This window comes from Miniopterus schreibersii, assembly GCF_964146895.1.
Source record: "Miniopterus schreibersii genome assembly, chromosome: 10".
Classification (NCBI taxonomy): Eukaryota; Metazoa; Chordata; class Mammalia; order Chiroptera; family Miniopteridae; genus Miniopterus; species Miniopterus schreibersii.
This window is the reverse complement of record NC_138110.1, coordinates 47,717,361-47,739,356: the sequence shown is the minus strand read 5'-3', so window position 1 is coordinate 47,739,356 and position 21,996 is coordinate 47,717,361. Positions and strand designations below refer to the sequence as shown.

Here is a 21,996-nt window from a genome sequence, read left to right as displayed (position 1 = left end):
ATGGAAAAAGATATTTCACAAAAATGGAAACAAACGAAAAAGCTGTGGTAGTAATACTTATACTAGACAAATAGACTTCAAAAGAAAGATGAACCCAGCAATTCTGCTTCTGGGTAGTTATCTGAAGAAACTCCAGACACTAATTCGAAAAGACATATGCACCCACGTGTTCATTGCAACATTATTTACAATAGCCAAGATATGTAAGCAAGCTAAGTATCCATCAATAGATGAATGGATGAAGAAGTGGTGTATATATACAATGGAATATGACTTAGCCATATAAAAGAATGAAATCTTGCCATCTGCAAGAATGTGGATGGGCCTAGAGGGTATTGTGCTGAGGGAAATAAGTCAGAAAAAGACAAATGCCATATGATTTCATTTATATGTGGAATTGAAAAAACAAACAACCAAACAAAAAGAGAATCAAACTCATAGATACAGAGAACATTTTAATGGTTGGCAGGTGGGAGAGCTGAGGGCTTGGTGAAAAAGGTGAAGGGATTAAGAAGTACAAATCGATAGTTACAGTGTAGTCATGGTAATATAAATTACAGTATAGGGAATATAGTCAATAATATTGTAATAACTATGTACAGTGCCTGATGGGTACTAGATTTATTGGGGTGCTCACTTCATAAGTTATATAATGTCTAATTACTATGGTGTACACCTGAAGCTAATATAATATTGTATGTCAACTATAATTGAAAAATAAAAATGTATTTTAAAAAACCAAATGATGAAATTAAGATAAGAAACTTGCAACATGTCACATATCACTATAATAGACAAAGCCAGGACACAAACCCAGACATATCTAACTTTAGTCCCTTCTAGTTTGTCTTCTACTTACTTTGATTTTTTTTTACAGTTTGGTGCCTCATGTTAAAATAAATATTTAATAGCAAAATGTTATTAATTAGCAGGAGAGCACCTACAATAAAATGTTATTAATTAGTCTAAGGAATCTCACTATTTCTCTGTTCATTCCTTTCTCAGGAAGAAACTCTGCACAAGTCATCGAGCAGCAGCAGTGTGTCTCCCTCCTTCCTTGAAGATCCCTTAGTGGAGGCTGTGTCCACAAGGAAGAGTGAGTATTTGTGGCACAAAAAACTAGCATCAGATACCTTAAAAAACACACTTGTCCTAGAATAGGGGATCCCAAAATACCTTGTGATTATTTGGGATATAAAGAACTAAGCTTGGAATTTCACTAGTTAGGAACAGAAATATTCAGTTACATTTGTACAGTGACATCATAAGGTGAGGCTAAACTAATAACCTAATAACGGGCCTCAGGTTTTTAACTTAGATCAGTCACCTTTGGGTTTACAGATAATAGTTGTAGGAAATAAGTCAATTGTCTGTATATGTGGTTTTTAGATTAATTACCTCCTTGTCTGAATTTAAGCAAGAAACCCAATAATCAAATTTGTTATTACCCCTCACATACATATCCAAATATCCATATCCAACTATCTGTACCCACATAACACGTATAGATAGTAAAAACACTGTATAACTTAGAATATAAAGTTAAGTGATTTCTAAATGCTCTTATTACACTTTTATTTATAAAGGATTAAAATTTTATATTAAAGGAGAAGATTCTGGGAAGATGGAGTAGGTAGTACCAGGCATCTGTCTCCCCACCTAGACAACAATTGCACTGGCCGACTTTGCTCTGTTTTGGAACTCTGGAGTCTATTGAAGGCTTGTAACTTCCAGGGGAGGACTTGGATAGTAAATTGTGGTTAATTTCAGTCAGCTATTAGCATAGTAGCAGCTACTTATCCCCCACCCCCACCCACTGGCAGACATTGTGTACTGTTTCTGGAGCAGCTTGCGGGAGTCAGGGTGAACCAAAAGGATCCTGTTCTCCAAATACTGTGCTCTGATTGCTGCTTCTGACTCCAAAGGTGGGGAGCCATTGTTGCATTTTTGCTAGCTACCCTCTATTCCCGCTCAAGGGACTTCCACAATATTTAAAGGGCTGGCACCCCCCCCCCCTTATTTCATTTTTTGTTTTTTCCCCCTTTTGAGAAAATGTTATAGACTAGGACATTCAAAAGCAGCTGCACATCAGGAAAAATTATAGAGTAACTACACATGCCCAGGATATGGCTCATAAAAGTCCGAAGAAGATCTTAAGTTTACACCTCAGTCTATTCCTCAGCACAAAGACATCCTACAACAATTAAAAATAAGTAAATGAACAAAAACAATAACAAAAAACAGCAAACCCTGGGGAAGAGGAAGAATCTCATTTCCAGAGTTACCACATTATTAGATTCAGATGTCCAGTCGTTCAACAACAAAAAATTATAAGGTATATACAGAAACAAAAACAGAAAAGTATGGTCTATTCAGAGGAAACAAATATATCAACATAAACTATCTCATAAAAATGACCTGTTTATAGTTATACTAGACAAAGACGTTAAAACAACTATTTTAAAGATGCTCAAAGCAGCCCGTCCAGCGTGGCTCAGTGGTTGAGCTTCAGCCCATGCACCAAGAAGTCACTGGTTCAGTTCCTGATCAGTGCACATGCCCAGGCTGTGGGCTAGATCCCTGGTGGAGGCCATCAGGAGGCAGCTGATCAATGTTTCTCATCGATGTTTCTATCTCTTTCTCCATCTTCTTCTCTTTAAAAATCAATAAAAACATATTTTTAAAAATTTATTCTCTCTCTAAAAATAAATAAGATGCTCAAAGCAATAAATATGTGGAGAAATTCAAGAAAATGATGTGTGAACAAAATAGAAATATCAATAGAGAGAGAAATCCCCAAAAAATGGGGGGGCTGAAAATTATAATTGAAATGAAAATTTCACTAGAGGGATTAAAAAGACATTTGAGGAGAGAGAAGAAAGAATCAGGAAACTTGAAGATAGGACAATGAAAATTATTGAGTCTGGGGAACCAAAAAACAAAAGATTTAAGAAAACCAAACAGAGACTAAGGGACCTTTGGGATACCATAAAGCAGACCAATATATGCATTGTGTGAGTTCCCAGAGAGGAGAAAGGGTCACAAAGAATATGTGTGGCAATAATGGCTGAAACTTCCCAAATTTGATGAAAGGCAGGAATGTAAATATTCAAGAAGCTCAACTAAGAAGAACTCAGAGACTCACACTAAAACACATTATAAACAAACTTTCAAAAGACAGAGTATCTTGAAAGCAGCAAGAGAGAAGTAAGTCATCACATATGAGGATCTCCAATTAGATTTTCAGCAGATTTCTCATCAGAAAACTTGGAAGCCAGAAGAAAGTCAGCCAATATATTTAAAGTGCTAAAAGAAACAAAAAAGAACAACCAGTGAATCTTGTATCTAGCAAAACTGTTCTTCAAAGGTCAGGGAGAAATCACAACATTCCTAGCAAGCAAAAGCTCAACAAGTTTGTGACCACTAGACCTTCCCTGCAAGAAGTGCTCAATGGAGTCTTGCAGGGTGAAATGAAAGGACACTAGACAGTAACCTGAAGCCATGTAGAGAAAGATCTCAATAAAGGTAAATACATGTGCAGTTATAAAAGCTAATATTATTGTAGCAATGGTTTGTACTGTGCTTTTTTTCTATATGATTTAAGAGATGAATGCATTTAAATAAGAACATTATTAATATAGAACGTAGTATTACTGTAAATTTGTTTTGTAACTCTTAATATTATTTTTTACATAATTTGAGAGGCTAATGCATTTTTAAAAATTAGTTTTCTATGTTGTGGGGCAGAAAATTTATAAGGATGTAATTTTGTGATGCCAAGAAACCAAAAGTGATGGGGATAGAGCTGTATAGGAGTAGAACTTTTGTGAGTTACTGTTAAACTGGTGTAAATTCAAATTAGAGTGTTAAAACTTTTGGGGGTTTCATGTAATTCCCATGGTAACCACAAAGAAAATAGCTATAGAATATACACAAAGGAAATAGGAAAAGAATTTAAACATTTCATTACAAATTTATCTAAACACAAAAGAAGGCAGAAATACAGGAAATAAGGAACAAAAAGCTATAAGGCATATAAATAACAAATAGTACAGTGACAGAAGTAAGCCCAGAGATTGGCATAAGGATAAAGCACATGATCCAATTATATGCTGTCTACAAGAGACTCCCTTGAGATCCAAAGACACACATTGAAAGTGAAAGGATAGAAGTAGTAACCAAAAGAGAGCTGGGATGTCTATACTGAAATCAGACAAAATAGACTTTAAATAAAAAAGTGGTTATTAAAGACACAGAAGAACAATGTATATTAAAATATTCAATACAGCAAAGATATAATAATTTGCACATCTAATGACAAACCATCAAAATATATGAAGCAAAAAATGACAGAATTGAAAGGAGAAATATACAGTTCTACTGTAATGGTTCGAGGCTTCAGTACCCGTCTCACAATAAAGGATAGAACAACCAAAGAGAAGATAGTAAGGAATAAGAGGACTTAAACAACACAATAAAGCAGTAAGACGTGAAGGACAGATACAGAACATTGTATCCAGCAACAGCAGAATGCACATTCCTCTCAAGGGCACATGGAACCTTTTCCAAGATAGACCGTATGTTAGGTCACAAAATGAAGACGGGTAGCATTCAGAGTATCTTCTCTGGCCACAACAGGATGAAGTGAAAAATCAGTAACAGAGTAAAACTAAAAATTTCGCAAAACTGTGAAAATTAATACACTTTTGTAAAAAATCGGTGAGTCGAAGAAATCACCAGGGAATTTAGAAAATAATTAGACAAATGAATATGAAATCACAACATACCAAAACTTATGGGACACAGTGGAAGCGGTTTTGTGAGGAAATGTATTACTATAAATACATATTGAAAAAAAGGAACTTTTAGTTCCAGTCAAGGTGGCGGTGTAAGTAAATGTGGTACTTGAATCCTCACACAACTAAAATTACAACTAAACTACAGAATAACCATCATTCAGAATTGCCTGAAATTTCTCTGAACAGAAGTCCTTCAACTAAGGATCTAAAGAAGACACATCCAGACTAGTAGGAGGGGCAGAGACAGAACAGGCCAGTCCCACACCCACGCGTGGCGGATAAAAACCAGGAGCAAGATCACAGCTGTGGAGGTCCCCCCTGAGGAGTGATGGGTCTCAGCCCCAAACCAGGCCCTCAAGTGCAGGGTTCCAGTGCTGGGAAGAGGAGTCCCCATAACTTCCTGCTGTGAAAACCGGCAGGGATTGTGGCTGAGGGAGACGGAGGCTGCTGGAGTCCCAGGCAGTTCCTCTTAAAGGGTCCACACGTGGACTTACGCTGACTCACTCCCTCTGAGCTCCAGCTCTGGGATAGCAGCTAAAAGGCACTGGGGATATATGGGGAGGAACTGAATTGTCCTACATCAAGGCAAGAGCTGGTGGAGCAGCTTTCTCCCAGACAAAACTGCTGGCAGAGGCCGTTGTTCCTTTGATGAGCCTTCCCCCACAGAGCCAGCAGGTGGGCGCCATATAGGAGTCTCCATCAGCCTGGCTGTTACTATTTGCCCTGCCCTTAGAGCCCACCCCAACCAACTTATGGGCCCACCTAAGCTGTTCCCAGTGGCTTTTCCATGTGAATGGCCTGTTTTGGCTCATGCTTCAGACTTTTATAAAATCTCTTAAACAGCGTCTGGTCATGGTGTGCCCTGGTCAGAGCACGTGCCTGGGTAGTGGGTTAGGTCCCCAGTTGGGGCGCATACGAGGGGCAGCCAGTTGATGTTTCTCACATGAGTGTTTCTCTCTCCCTTTCTAAAATCAGTAAGCATATCCTCAGGTGAGGATTTAAAAAAAGAAGAAGGGAAATTCTGTAATAGCTACCACAGGTATACCTTGAGGACATTATGCTAAGTGAAAGAAGGCAATCAAAATAAAGCAAATACTGTGTGATCCACTTACTTGAGGTTCTTAGAGTGGTCAAAATTAGAGAGAGACGGGGTAGAATGGGAGTTGCCAGGGGCTTCCTGTTGAATGGGTATAGAGTTTCAGTTTTACAGATGAAGAGTTATGGGGGTGGATGGTGGTAATGGTTGCATAACCATGTGAATGTATTCAGTGGCACTGAACTGTATCTTTAAAAATGGTTACAATAGTAAACGTTCTGTTATGTGTATTGTAGTGCAATTAAACTTGAAAAAAATTACGTATTAAGGTATTCTTAAAACATTGCCTGGTTTCCTATATACATAGAGGTAGTATATACATACAGTACCATTCTTATATTGTATATACATACAGTGTGTTCTTTAAATAGTATTTTGATTTATTTAAACAGGTTATATCAAAATAACAGGAGCTGACCTTGGTTATTATCTGTATTTCTTGATTGTGGGAATTATGTTCTTTGTTTTCCAATAGTGATTTCTTTTGTTGGGACAGACCAAATAGATGGATCATATTTAATTAACTTTGTGTTGACTTTCACTTTCCTCACCCACTACATTGAAGCAGCCTTACTGTTTGCAGAGAAAATAAGAGGAAGTACCAAATAAAAATTTGACAATATAATTTATTTCTAATGTTCTGCTAATGTTTTCAAAATGTGAATCCAGAAACATTGAGACCCTAAACCATTCTCCTTTTAAATCCTGCCCCAAAATATTCTAGGCAGAGGAGGGCAGTAGCACAATATTATATCAAAGCTGAAGTTTATTTTTTGAAATTTAAATATAGCCTTATTTAAATCTAAGGACAGAATGTCTTGATAAACATCAAGAAGGAAGAGTTTCCATATTTTATCTTTTAAAACAAGAATGTTAAGGAAGGAACATTTAAGCATTTTGTTCTGCCACTCTGTGAAGTACATGATTGTCTAACCACTTACTGTACATCTTTAACTAACATAGAATAATATTGAATGTAAACTGTAATTGAAAAAGAAAAACATTTTTTAAAGAATTTTGGTATGGTTTGGGAGACTTTTAGATACACAGAATACATATTTGCATGATTTTTAAAAATAATGCCTCAAACTTTTAATTGTGAAATTCTGTGGAAAATAACATGAGGGCATTTGTATGTACAAATTTGAGACTGTACTTATATTTTTTTATGTAAGAATTTGAGTGAATATTTTAAAAACATGGAGAATTTTTTACTTTTTCCTTGCAGTTTCTTTAGCAGGTTTATCTTGCAAAGATTTTTCTGTAACAGTTCTTTCTCACAGTAAGAAAGTTCGTTTTAATTTGGTTAATTCATTTCTTTAGCACCTCCAAAATTCTTGCCCATATCATCAACACCCCAGCCAGAGAGACGGCAGCCACCCCAGAGACGACATTCCATTGAAAAGGAAACACCTACGAATGTGAGACAGTTTCTGCCACCGTCCAAGCAGAGCTCCCGATCTCTTGTAAGTAACTAAAAGACTGCGTAGTAACTGAAGGAGCAGTTAGAGAACCTAGAACTTTAGCTTGCTTGAGATGACGATAAGGAGAAAACACTTCCAAAGGTTAGAGTAAACTTTAAATAACCTTAATTGTTTTGGGTTTTTTGTTTGTTTGTTTTTAAAATATATCTTTATTGATTTCAGAGAGAGGAAAGGAGAGAGAGAGAGAGAGAGAGAGAGAGAGAGAGAGAAACATCAATAATGAGTCATTGACCCGCTGCCTCCTGCAGGCCCCCGACTGGGGATCGAGCCCGAAACCGGGCATGTGCCCTGACTGGGAACCGAACCCCAATCACCTGGATCCTAGGTCAGCGCTCAACTGCTGAGCCATGCCCGGCCGGGCAATTGTTTTTTTATAGCTAAAGAAAATCAACCCTAACAGCAACCTAAATGAAATTTGACAATTCTTTGTTCATTTAAAGTACTGTTTTTTACTCTAGAAGACTTATCAATGGTTGAAAGTATGGACTATTAAAGACATGTTTTTTTCCTTTTAAAGGGTATTAACCCACTTAAAAATTCTTAATACTAATCTTAAAAACTTAGCAAAGTCTAGCTACAGTAGACTGTTTTGTTAAGGCAAAAGTACTAGGGGAGAATTTGGATCCATTAAAAACCATTATTCATTGTTTCCAAGTATGTTTTGGAGCCAAACCTACTGTTTGAACTGGTTGACAGTTTTGCTGTTTTCCAGACACTTGGATTCATGTAGTGGCCACTCATTTCTCAGAACAGTGGGACATGGGACACAAAGCCCTGCCAGGAAGAATAGGTCACCAGCCAAAGGAAGTCTGCAGATTCTTTTGTAGCCCCACTTGATTCAGAAATGTTTGTAGGCAAGATGCAAGGCTTCAATCAATGGTTCTACTGGCAACCTAACATCTAATGTTTTTTCAGATACTCATAAATAAAAGAAACTGGAATATGCTTAATCTCTGTTTTTAGGTTGTAATATATCACTCAAAGTAGAGGGATACAGTGTGGTTATTGTGAAGATACTAAGTTTGAACAGAGTTTACAATGTTGAAATTTGATCTCTGTTCCCAAATAATAAGATTAAAGAATTAATGAGTTTATGGCAATTCTTGACAGGATTCCTCTTAACTCCTAAAAAATCACTGAAACACTGATATTTTATGAAATATAACAGGAAAACAGAAGTCTAACTGGATAGGTTAAAACTTTAAAATCTGAAGACTTTTGTTAATGTGAATAAGTTACTGCTTTAGCAAAATATACAGTTACTGTCACAACTTAAAAATATGTAAGAGGGAGTTCCTTAGTTATCTTTTTTTTACACACCCCGTAATTAGGTGATTCTTTTCTTCACATGGCTTTCCTAGAAGTCAAGTTTATCATTTAGGTGTGTACCTGCCTTGTGATCATATGACATCATTGTTGAAGTTAGATTTAATTTTTAAAATTATCAATCAACTCTCAGATCAACTACAAAGGAGTTTCAGGTACTAATAACAGTTTTGCCAAGAAAGACTATCAGTCCACATCAAGGGCCAATGAAGTATATTTCCTGGCAAAGGGGAACTTTAGCCTGAGGTTGGTTGGGCTGTGAATTAGTTTGGTTTGGTTTGGTTTGGTTTGTTTTTATAGTATATCATGGTGTAAATGTACCACAGCTTTTTTTTTTTTTTTTTTAACGTTATTGATTTCAAGAGTTCAGAAAGGAAGAGGGAGAGATAGAAACATCAATGATGCGAGTCATTGATTGGTTGCCTCATGCATGCCCCCTACTGGAGATAGACCCTAAACCTGGGCATGTGCCCTGACTGGGAATTGAACCGTGATCTCCTGCATCATAGGTCAATGTTCAACCACTGAGCCATGCTGGCCGAGCTGTGAGTTGCTTTTTTTCTGTGGGGAAGAGAGCAAAGTAAAACCAATCTGCAATCACTAAGAAGAGTCTCAGTGAAAGGCATTGGGTGAGCACCTCTAGTCAATACTAGGTGGTATTCAAGTTCCACACAGAACTACACACCCTTCAAGTACCTCTAGGCACCAGCTGAGACAAAATAACATCCAGGTCAAGTAATGACTTTTCTTGCTAGTAGCTTATTTCAGGAAATTCATAAAATCACACTTTTGGTGTGTAGTACCCTCTAGCTTGATAAGTATTGCTTTTAAAATATGATCATTTAAAATTTTAGCTATCTTTTAGAAATGGAATAATTTTATATTTCTTTTTTTTTTAATATGTTTTTATTGATTTTAGAGAGAGAGGAAGGGAAAGGGATATAGAAACATCAGTGTGAGAGAAACATTGATCGGCTGCCTCCTGCACGTCCCCGACTGGGGATCGAGCCCACAACCCAGGCATGTGCGCTGATGCAGAATCAAACTGGCATCCTCTTGGTTCATGGGTCAGTGCTCAACCACTGAGCCACACCAGCCGGACTCATTTTGTATTTCAAATCCCTTCACTGAAAATGGTGGAAATGTCTTTGTTCTTATTCACTTATTTTTATTGTATCTCCCTCCCTTTCCTTAGGATGTTTTAAAATGTCATATTTTTTTCATCATTTGGTCAAATGATTGAGGGTGATTGCCTTCCCCAGGTGAACAAGCCTGCTTGGTATACATTCCCACACTCCCCAGCACAGCAGGCAGTTGTCCCTGTCCCACATCCCAATGAGCCTGATTTGGGAAACTCGGTGCTCACCAGACAACCAGTTAGGAAACCTGAAGTTCAGGTCTTTGCTGTGTAAACTTTGAGATTCTCTGGGAATGCCTTCGTGGTTTGATTACCGATTTATACACATAGGTCCAGATGTTGGCGCAGACACACGTATGGAATCTGCCATTAACATCCCTTTGTGGTGTTTTGTTTTGTTTCGTTTTTCTTTCATGCTCTGTAACCGCCGTTTGTAGGTCACTCGTGTTCAGCATTATTTCTCCTTTTCTTCCCCCTGCCGTTTTCTTTTTCCCTTATCGTTGTTCAGGTTCCTAGGATAACCAATGTATGGCCAAGGACGCCTTTCCGACCACTTTTTTCTACCATACAAACAGCTTCTCTGCTCAGCTCTCATCCTTTTGAAGCAGCCATGTTTGGGGTAGCAGGGGCTATGTATTATCTGTGTGAGAGAGCTTTTACCAGCAGGTGGAAATCCTCAAAGGTTGGCCTCTTTCTGCTGGTTCTGGGAATTATTTTACTCTATCTCTTTGACAGCGATACCTGAACTCCTGCACTCTGCAAGAATTAACAGCTTAGATGGGCACTTTGCTTCTGATCATTGATTCCAATCATTTGTAGGATGCATAGATCACACCATGATCTCAGTTGAGAGGAAAATAACTTTGAAAGGACAACAAACTCAAAATGCAGCATCAGAGGATAGGGACCTGTGAGTGTCTCTTTGAGTGACCCAGTTTTACAGCAGGAGGAATGCCACCTCCATCCCCATAAGCAGGGGCCCTCTGAGAGCCTGTGTCCCACACTCCCTGCCCTGAGCTTCGAGGGGATGTGTGCCCATAGCATGTGTCTCCCCTGGGCTCAGAGAATCTTTCTCTTACCCAGCACCTTTCATAAAGCTGTGTTGTGATGGTCAGGGTATTATGTGTTTTTTATGATAACCCACTTCTCTGTAGAGAGAAATTTTAAGTTTTCTTTTCATTGAAGTGGTTATTTTAGATATTTTAAGTAATCCTGTATTTTATTATTGTTTTTGAGGTTTTCATACAGAATGTATTTTTTTAAAGAAAATATAATAATTCCCAAACCCCAGTGAAATGAAAAGCCCTGGGACCATAGTGAAGCTCCACCTCCCCCCAGGGTGATGCATGCTGCCTGTTCCACCTCATACAGGGTCCCTTATTTACTAAACATGGCTTTGACAAGTGAACCAGCAGCAGGTTTCTTGGTTATTCTTTATTACCATCTTGATTTAGAAAAGAAACTTCAAGTGTAAATGAGAAACAACAAATCCCTTTCCCTGTTTATTTGTCATGAAATACAGGATAAATCTCTGACCTTTTCCCCATTTTTGGATCTTGCCATTTGGGCAGTATGCAGGGATGGCATTTTAACTCCCGTCACTCCTGCTATTAGTGAAGATCTGTCAACATTTTTTTATTTATTATCAATCCTCCCCAAACAAAGATATCTATACTAAATCCACATATTACTTTAGGCAAAGAATTCACTTTGAGTTTTAAAGTTAAACTTGGAAAAAGGAAAGAGTAATTAAACTTAATAGTTGCGATTTTTATTTAAATATGACTTTTAAAACTCAAAGACAATTTTTTTTTGGACAATTTTTAAATATCTGCTAGTTATGAACTTTTTGATAACCAAGAATACTATATAAAGTATGACCATTCCCATGTCTCTCTGGCCCAGTAACCAGGTTACACATTTTGTTCTCCTGTTTCTGTACTGCTCAACTCTGACCCCTTTCAAATGGTAAAAAATAACCAAATCTTCAACAAAGACTTGGTGATTTTAGTGACATACATAAAAGTAATTTCTAAAGGCACATCTGCTTCTGTAGAATATTGTAATCATTATTAAAACACTTTAAGATTCAGCTTCTCTTTCCCAAATTTGAGAGTCATTTTGAAGCACAAAGAAGCGAGAGAATTAGAGTTGTGCTGGTCTAGTCCTTCCAGTTCCTATTTCACCATGAAAATGAGCTGAGTACTTGCTGTAGGAGTGAGCAAGCCCAGTGTCACCGTGGGAAGAGGGCTTTCCCTCATGGTTACGGTTAAAACCCTGAGTGCTCTTTATGTTTGGAGCATTAGTATCTCAGCAAGATCTGTTAAGGTTTAATTTGGCTTTTGGGATATTGAATCAATACTTTTTGTCAATTAAAACAAGTGAAAACTATTCTAGTAACTCTTTATTATTTTCTTTCATGTTGCATTAAAGTTTTGTTGTCCTTGGGAAAGCACCAGAATTAAAACATTAGCATTTGTCCTGATGGAAATTATCTTACTAAAGGGTAATCTACTTGAAATTTTTATAAAGAAAAAGAACACAAAAAAATCCAGTTTCTTATTATGCCCTATGAAGTACTGGATTTGCATATGGTTCAAAGCAGTTAGTTGAAAGTATGCTTGACTAAGCCCTTGTGTGACTTGAGACTGAGGAGAGAAGTGCAGGCTGTCAGGTTTATTGTCTGTGCTAGTGAACCCGTGCAGAGCAAAAGGATCCTGTCTACCAGAAATATCTACCAGCCCAGGCATCCAGGTTGTAAAGTTAACTACAGCGGCACTATTTGCCATCTTCCTAGCATACACAACAATAGATCTCAGCAGTGAGTATCTGCTTATTTGCTAGATTTGTACATTATTTTGTTCTAAGTCACAATTTTGTCAGAGTTAGCTGTCTGAAAATGTACCATAGTCAAATGCATAACTCATGAATGAAAATTACCATAAGGAAAAGTTCTATGAAATATGTTCAAAGCTCAGAAAAGCTGTCATTCAGATGTGTGCAGCCAACAATACTTATCTAGTGCAGTTTTTATGTCCCAACCTTCACAGAGTCAGAGCCTTGTCCCATTTGACACTAAACTTTTTTTAAGGGTGGAGCAAAACAGCGTAGATATTGGACATGCCCTGTTTAATCCTATTATCTTTGAAAGCTTTTCCCATTGAAAGAAAAAATTGTGTGATGGTGATTTTTTTAAAGTATTTTAGACATCTTAGAGTAAATGATATAATCTCTGAACAATCTGTCTTCCCAGTCTCCAGATACTAAGTTCTTCATCTTAAAAATTTAATTGCAGGATTTTTTTCCAAAACACTATTAAGCAAATTTAACCTTCCTTAAGTTAGTGTGAACAGAGACGATTTGGTACTGACTGTTAGTAAGAATCAGTAGTTCTTTAAACTACTTTTTTTTAGTAAATGCTAATGTTTGTCAAGTTTGCAACCTAGATTTGTTTTTTTCTCTAATTGAAAGACAGAACTGAATGTGAAAACTGCATTCACAGTCATGTGCTTTCTCATTTGGCTGTTTGATTCCAGAATGCCTGTGACCAGTGCTATTGTGTGTGTGTGGGAGTGAATTATAATGTGTTTGTACTGAGAACACTAAGTTTCAGTGTCACTACACCACAATGGCCCTTGTGAAGCCTGGCAGGGTGCGAATGCACAGGACTGTTCTGTCTTTCTGTTAGATCCACCAATCGAGAGCAGGCCGGATGGGGAGCAGATGGACGTGAGGCTCTTTATTCAGTGGGATCAGTTACATCAACATCTTCCTCAGCTGTTTTTAGGGAAACTATTAACATAAGACAGTCGACATAAATATTTATTGTGAAATTCTACTGATTTTTTTCCACATCCTTTCAATGCTGACTGTGCATTTGGTAGTCGTTTAAAAGTAATAACAGAAATCTGGAGAACTATGGGGCAGCCTGTAGAGATTGCCTTTTGGCTGTAAACTGCACCAGTGTTCCAGCTCCACTCATACTATTAGGATTTTTCAAGATGTGCTGATGTAACTTACCACTGTGCTTCTCGGTGTAAATTACTAACCACCTTCTTTTGGCTATTCTGGGTACCACAAACCAGTGTTTAAAATAGTACCAATGTTTTTTACTTGCTATTTATCTATTAGCATATGGTATCAACACAACACTAAATGTCTTTGTGTAATCATAGGAGACAACTGGCATAAATTTGGTTTAGAACAAGATTTCAGTGCATAGGTACATAGCTAAACAAATGTGAGGAACTTTCACTTTTTTTGAAACTTCAGTAGGCTACAGTGTTTCACATGGTCTCTATTTGTTTTCTGCCATCTGTTGTCTTGGTGTAATTAGAAATTATGTGGTCCCCAGAGTAAGCCAGCTCTGTTCCAGTGTTCATTGGGACCTCTTTTCTTCTCAGAAGCTACTAACCAGGTGTCTGATCTGGAGGGAAATTTTGCATTGCCAGACAAAGGGGTGGGAGTTTCTTATTCATGTGGAATTTTGAATTTCAGGAGGAATTCTGCTATCCAGTGGAATGCCTCGCTCTTACTGTGGAGGAAGTGATGCATATCCGTCAGGTCCTGGTGAAGGCAGAGCTGGAAAAATACCAACAATATAAAGATGTCTACACAGCCCTGAAAAAAGGAAAGGTAGAGCTGTTTCAAGTTGATTGACAAGCAGGGTTAGCAGAATGGTCAGTCACATGCATGTTCTCCTGAGGGAGCTATCTACTAGCCAGATGGTGTAGGACTTTAGGGGATTTTAGGAAGTAAGAGGCTTGTTCTCCAGAAGTCAGTTCCTGTTCTGCCTTGCTCACCAAAGTGAGTATTTTCTCCCTTAGAAGTAAACTCTGGAAGGTTTAAAACAACCAGAATGAGTAACAGTAGACTCCTTCATGAAGCCATGTCTGCATTTAGTCAGTGTACAGGGAAGACTTCCAGAACCTTCTTCCCGTTGCTTCCGTGATGGCGCAACGAGAGAGCTGTGGCCTTTTACTACCTTTTAAAAGTAGAATTATAATTAAATACAGAGCTGTGCTATAATTATCACAGAGCGAAACATTAAAGCAGGGTTTTTATGTTCTTCCTTCTGTGCCCTAAACTTCCCCAAGTGTGTAAACGTAAATCGTATTCAACCGTGGAAATTAGGGAATTAACTGTCGGCCATGCTTTTTTCTCTCTTTTTACATTTGTATTTTTTAGCTTTGCTTTTGTTGCCGAACCAGGAGATTTTCCTTCTTCACCTGGTCTTATACCTGTCAGTTCTGTAAGAGGTAAGGTGTGTTGTGTTTTTTTTTTTTGTAATTGATGACAATAGTCAAATACCAGTTAACTTCATTGTTTCATTATTTTTCTACATGGGAACAATATTAAAAACAATCTGTTACCACATTGTGCTGTGCTTGTGGGTAAGGATTCTTCAAGAGTGGATCAAACAGTTATTTGGTGTTAAACCTGGAAAATGGTTCTCTGCATTTATTTCTTTTACATAACCAAGATAATTCTAATAATATTATGTCATGTTTGAACAGAAAAAAGTAGATGTGATTGTCATATGACCCTTGAATAGACAAATAAGAAAATTCCAGGTGTAAGTTGAACTTTTTATAAGAAACAGTATAAGAGTTAAGTTTTACAGATTATCTCTTTAGCAACCACAGTTGTATCAATTTGTTATATTCCAATTGAAGGACCAGAGAGTTTTTGCAGTTTATTGTAGAAATTCACGACCATGCAGCCATTGGCTCCTCTAACTTTCCATTCGCATCTATGGTATCATGCCAAGTAATACTTCTGATTTTGTATACAGGCCCGTGTGCTCACAGTGTTGCAAAAAGGTAAGCTAAGCTTGGTGACATCATAACTTAATAGTAGTTTTAATAGCCTGCTTTTTTTAACAGTACTGCTCACTCAGTTTTGTTTGGGATAACAGATGCGGCTGCCATCCAAGCCATACTCCACTCTTCCTATCTTTTCATTGGGACCTTCTGCCTCACAAAGAGGGGAAAGTTGTATGAGGCCAGAAAAAGCCTCCACTAGCCACCAGCGGCCACTTCGGAGCATTGCCAGGTGAGCGAGCGGCCCGGGTCTTCAGAGCATCCTTTGGAAAAGAAGAATGCTCCTTCTGAGGACTGTGGTAATGTGGCAGGTTTGAACTCAAGAGGGCTTGGGTCTCTTGGTTGGTTGGTTGGTTGGTTGGTTGGTTTCAATATAGTTTTGACTTACACACAAATCTTCAAAACTCCCAAAAGGTAACTTGTCAAGGGATAGTGGTTAGCTACTTGAAGGACACTTTACTCTCATAGTTTATTTTTACTTCTATTTAGAAATACTTTTGTGTGTCCTTTAAAAGTCATCTTTAAATCTGCCCTTGTTTTCAGTGGAGTTGAAAATTCAAATAATAGTTTAATCTTTCTTTCCTTCTTTAGTTTTGAAAGAAAATCTATTTAATCCTATGTTTACAATGGTCTTCGATTTAGTTTCCTATTGTAAAGGCAAAAATGAAGCTTTATGCCAAGAACTGGCAATTTAAAAAAAGAAAAAGTTGCCTGAATATCACAGTCCCTTTGCATTTAATACAAAGTAAGGGTAGTGTTTGTCCTTAAGAAAAGTGGAAGAAGAAGGTCAGGCCACCTAGGGTCACATACTGTCAGGGCCTGAGAGGGTTAGATTTTGATGCAGCAGCCACCCCCTGGGGAGGAGGAAGTGGGGAAAGGGGGTGGACACTGGCATTGGTGCCAAATGCTAGACAGAGCTACTCCAGCAGGTCATGACTCTGTGGACAGTGAGGCAAGAGGGCTGTGAGGCCAGCAAGTAACTTGTGCCCCAAACTGTTTGTCCCTGTGCTATCAACTCTGCTCAGACACTCCTGCTCCATGATGACCTCTGATCATGGATTGTCACCCGCGGGCTCAAGGCAGTGCAAATAATGATCTATTGTTCTTTTCTGTACTTACTGTGAACCTATGTTCCTGTTGGTTTAATTAAAATGCTAAATGAATAGTGATTCATAGTTATTTCAAAAAATTAACCAAAATATTTATTATAATGTTGGTGTAGTTAACTCCAGCTCTCCAGAATCCAAATAATCAGTCACCCAAATATAGAGATAAGTACAAAAATTACAAGATAGCTGTGGTCCAAAGATAATTTTTCAGGATGTGTCATAGGATTAATATAAAATTACTTCAATTTCCTCCTATAGTCTAACCCACCATCTACAATTAACTGATATTCATCAACCATGACACTGGAAAAAGAACTTGAAGTTCTGAATCATCAGTAGGATGTTAGCAACTTGTACTTTATTTTATCTTAGTTGTTAAAGTTCATAATCTATATATATGGTAATCAGGTGATGACTCTGAATAGCCAGTTTTCTAAACATTCTAGAAGAGATCCTAAGAATTTTCCATATTATTTCTCTCCTTTTTTTCCTTTATTCCTCAGTCCCTCCACCCACCCCCCAGCCCACCCCTTCCCTTGTGCTGTCTGCTTGCTCTCTATCTATGAGTCTATCTCTGTTTTGCTTGGTAATTAGTTTGTTCATTAGATTCCACATATAAGTGAAATCATATGGTACTTGTCTTTCTCTGACTGGCTTATTTCACTTAGCACAATGCTCTCCAGGTCCATCTATGCTGTCGCAAAGGGTAAAATATTCTTCCTTTTTACGGCCGAGGAGTGTTCCATTGTGTGAATGTCCCACAGCTGTTTTATCCACTCATCTACTGATGGGCACTTGGTCTGCTTCCAACTTGTGGCTATTGTAAATAACGCTGCAGTGAACTTCAGTGTTTTGGGTTTCTTCAGATAAATTCCCAGAAGAGAAATCTCTGGGTCATGAGGCAGCTCCATTTTTAATTTTTTGAGTTAACTCCATACTGTTTTCCACAGTGGCTGCACCAGTCTGCATTCCCACCAGCAGTGCACAGGGGTTCCCTTTTCTCCACAGCCTCACCAATCAGTATTATTTCTTAATAAAACATGTTTCCTGGTTTTGTTTTGTTTTTAATTTATCTTATTGTTGAGAATATTACAGATGTCCCCCATTTCCCTCCTCCTCTGCCCCCTCTGCCTGCTCTAGCCCTACCCCAGGCAGGCCTTCAGCACACTTCTGTGTCCATGGGTTATGCATATATGCACATAAGTTATTTGGTTAATCTCTTCCTCCCCCCTTCCCTCTGAGATTCATCAGCCTGTTCTATGCATCCTATTTGTCAGTTTATTTTGTTCATTAGATTCCACATGTGAGAGCACGTGATATTTGTTTCTTTTTTAAAAATATTTTGAACCTTTTCTCCAGTGAGAAATTCTTCTTCGGAAGAACATGACATGCCTAAATCACTCCCTATTCCATAATGTTTTTGCAACAAATTTTCTTTTTTTGCACATATTTCCTTAGTATTGCAATAGAACTAAGAGTAATAATGCTGGATGTTTTAAACGTTTTTTTTTTCCCTAGGTTCTCCTCAAAATCTAAGTCTGTGGACAAATCAGATGAAGAACTACAGTTTCCCAAAGAGTTAATGGAGGACTGGAGTACTATGGAGGTGTGTGTGGACTGCAAAAAGTTTATTTCAGAAATCATCAGTTCAAGCCGGCGTAGCCTGGTGTTGGCCAACAAAAGAGCCCGATTAAAAAGGAAAACACAGTCTTTCTATATGTCCTCACCAGGCCCCTCAGAATACTGCCCTTCAGAGAGGACTATCAATGAAATCTGAGCCCTGTGCCTTTCAGTTGCTTTTGTGTTCAGAGTCGGCATTCGTGTGGGAGAACACTGAGCTGGACTGTCTCTCCTGCTGTGGTTTTAGTTAATAGGCTTGATTTGCATTAGATCAGGTTTTTGCTGCATCACATTGTTCCACAGACTGAATGCTGTGTTCATAGCAATTGATGATATGTGACAGGTCAGCCAATTGCTCGTTTGCACTGAGAGGACAACAGTTCAGAACTCACTTTTGTGTGTGTGTGTGTAGATTTGGAGGCCAGAAACTTTTTCCTTAGTTCAGTTCCTTCCTATTTCTCATATAATTCTCTGACTAAGGCAAAAACCTTCTCATGTGAGAAATCAGCCTAACAAAGGTGTCGATGTAAGCACAGTTCTAAGCAGTAAGTCATATTGGCACTTCCACCTGACAGTGTTCCTATCTAATGTACATAGCGATCCGGAGCCCTGCCGCACACCAGATACCTGGGGGTGGGGCCAGGCTATTTATCATCTCACAGCACAAAACCTAGGAGGATTTGCTCATAGTATCAGACTGATTTTAAATTATTGTTGCTCTGAGATTAAGACTACAGGAGGGACTTTAGGCCTACATTTTAGTGCAAAACATCTGAATAAGCTATACACCCAAATGGATGACCATTTCCTCTGAGCTGCTGTGTTCGCCCCGGTGCAATGGATCAGTGTCTCTTGAGTGGGTGACAGGTTTTCATTCCCTATCTTGCATGTGTTGTGGTTACTTGTAGTTTAATAATGGAGGTTTAAGAATTAAAGTTTTGTGGGAGTTTCAGGACAGAGAAAGACTAAATGTTTGTCAACAGGTTGAGCGTGTTTCAGTTAACTGCAGAAAGGGTTATAACAGCATAGTGTGCCAGCTGCTGGCCACGCTGTGGGGAATGAGCTGGAGCTCATATATTTTCAACTATATTTTCCATAGCTTTGTAGTCTAGCCACCACGACTAAATCAAGCCACAATTTGGTACCAAGGTCTCAGACTGAAATTTATTTATTTTTATAAATGAAGTTTAAAAGAAAAACATTGTTTAGTTCTTTTAAAGTTACAAGATAATTAACCTGCTGTTAGTCTTTTTTGATGCTTTTTGCACAAGTTTGCCTTGTAAACAACTTGAGCAAGTAGGGTGGGTTTTTGATGAAGGCAGGTTGGAGGATAGATAGCATTGTATACCTGAAACTTCTCAGCTTGATTGGCCCATTCCATGGACTGTACTTCATAATTTTGGTATACTTAGAAATCACCAACCAATCAAATTGCCATTAATGTTTGGAAAATTAGTTAATGCAAATGCACAATAATTTCCTAAAAGCTGTAGGGCACATCTGTAAGTCAGCACTACAACAGCACCATTTAATAAATGGCATGGCAGTCACACTTCATACCACATCAAAATATAGTATCATTTCTATACCAGATTAACAGTAATACCTCAGAACTGCTCTGGTAGTAGTTTTTAATGGATTGAAATTTAAAGTTTAGTAAATGGCTAAAATTACCTATACATATGAAATAAACTTTACCAATTGACTAAAGTAATGCATGTTAACAGTTTGTCTGTATCTGCATGTAAAAGTGGGCCACCAGAGAACCCTTATTGATTATGCAAATGTTTAAATTATTTTAAAGACTCTTGTTTAAGAGCTTTAAACATTATATTGGGTTAATCTCACTTATAAAATTTTCCAAGGGACTATTTGAACTACCCCAGATGGTTTGGTGGAAGCCACACCCTTCGAAGGCCCAGGCCTGAGCCTCTAATAAATGACTGCCAGGGAGGGTATAAGGCAGAGGGAATGGTATTTGATGAGACCTGGGATAGTGTGCCTTTTAAATAATGAGTTCAGTGTTGTTGTTTAAACATGAGAAACTAAAGCCCCAAATGAGAGTTTCATCCACATTCACAAGACAGATACCTGGCACGTCTGAGTCTCTGACTCGACTCCTCCACACGGCTGAGGTGGGCATTACGTCACCTCCTACCAGAGCATCACAACGTGAGTCTTCAGCAGCATTAATAAGGTTTGCCAAGTGCATTGAAGGGGCACATGGATGGTATATCTGCATGACACAACTTGCAGAAAGTAGTATAAGACAAGGGCACGTGATATAGTTAAAATTCTAGAAATCAAAGTAGCACCACTTTTTGTTGCCAAAATAATTTCTTGCATTTAACCCTTTCCTACCCATGACATGTACCAAACATCTCAACTAAATTAGGTGATTTCCAGAGAGTAATTCACTACCAGCTTGTAGAGTGTGGTTTTACAATCCTTAGCCTGACCTTAGGTCTGTCTTTCTCTTCTTACTACTAAAGTAAATACCTTCACAGCGTTCCTCTTTGTCCTGATTTCCAGCTATTTGGCATTTACTTCTGATCCAACAACAAAAAAACTGTTGTTGGCCAGCTGGTGTCAGTTGGGGCCTGATGTGTGTCAGAGCTCGGACGCACACCCGAGCAGTCCTCTTGCACGCATCGCATCCCCTAACTCTTACCCTAACTCCCTACAGACTCAAGCACCAACCCATTGCTTTTGTCCCAGACCTCATGAACTCACCCTGTTGGGAGGTCTTTGTTTTCTGCCCCATGGCTTAACTTTCTATCAGTGTCAGAGTAGCTAAGAATGCTTGTAAATACTGTAATATATTAATATTTGAAAGGCATTCATTCAGTGGACAATGGAAATTAACCCTCCCAAGGCAAGTAAAAATTCAGTCAAATAATTGATACATACATTGACTTAACATTCTTACTAGAGTTCAAGTCTTAAGCCTTTCAAATTAAACCAGAAGGTTGTTAATGTAGGAATTTTAAAATTGATCTTACATTTGAAGAGATTGTGTGATTAGCACTATGAACTCATACCATGAATTTTTTAAGGCTTTTATTTTTCTAACTGTATTAATAAATAAAGGACTGGATTTTAGGCATCACATAGAAGACATGAAAGTTTTAAATTATGTTGCTATTTGCTAAAGGAAAATAGCAAAAAAATTTTGTACGTGCAAAACTGTTGAAGGTTCCATGGAGAAACGTGTATACTGACTGGACTTGGACCTAGCTTCCTGCCGGTGTGAAACGACAGTGTGTTGCTGGTGTTCAGGGTGAATGACGGTACTAGAAGTTTTCCATTAAAATCTTTTAAAATTTACCTAGGGAAAAATAAACGGCTTTCCATCATGCCCCGTGTTGAGTCCTGCTGTAAAATGGTGATGTCTTTTACAACTAGCTGTCAGCAACCACCTAGGCTGAGAAGGCAAGATACTTTTATCACCACCTTATGGTCAGTTTGTGAAACACAGTCTTACAAGGACCACATTGGAAAAATAAAAATGGAGCCTCCGGAATAACTGCTGTGTTATCAAGGCTAGCATGAGCCCTTTTTACCTCAGCAGTGTAGGAAATTAACATTTCAAAAACACTTTA

General features: G+C 38.2%; 1 protein-coding gene across 4 annotated transcripts in view; it reads left to right on the top strand.

Annotated features, from left to right (window-relative positions):
• The window catches only part of SPIRE1 (spire type actin nucleation factor 1), a 122,662-nt gene extending 100,912 nt beyond the window's left edge, over nucleotides 1-21,750 (top strand). For 2 of the 4 annotated variants that reach the window (XM_081148178.1, XM_081148177.1), the window contains 8 exons: nucleotides 1,006-1,096; nucleotides 7,219-7,361; nucleotides 10,352-10,525; nucleotides 14,341-14,478; nucleotides 15,031-15,101; nucleotides 15,638-15,665; nucleotides 15,761-15,897; nucleotides 18,293-21,750. In XM_081148178.1, coding sequence (XP_081004304.1) covers nucleotides 1,006-1,096; nucleotides 7,219-7,361; nucleotides 10,352-10,525; nucleotides 14,341-14,478; nucleotides 15,031-15,101; nucleotides 15,638-15,665; nucleotides 15,761-15,897; nucleotides 18,293-18,551 — 1,041 coding nt within the window. In that variant the 3' untranslated portion in view covers nucleotides 18,552-21,750. The remainder of the gene's footprint in view (nucleotides 1-1,005; nucleotides 1,097-7,218; nucleotides 7,362-10,351; nucleotides 10,526-14,340; nucleotides 14,479-15,030; nucleotides 15,102-15,637; nucleotides 15,666-15,760; nucleotides 15,898-18,292) is intronic. The other 2 variants (XM_081148180.1, XM_081148179.1) reach the window with 1 other exon arrangement.
• The last annotated feature ends 246 nt before the right edge of the window (nucleotides 21,751-21,996 follow it).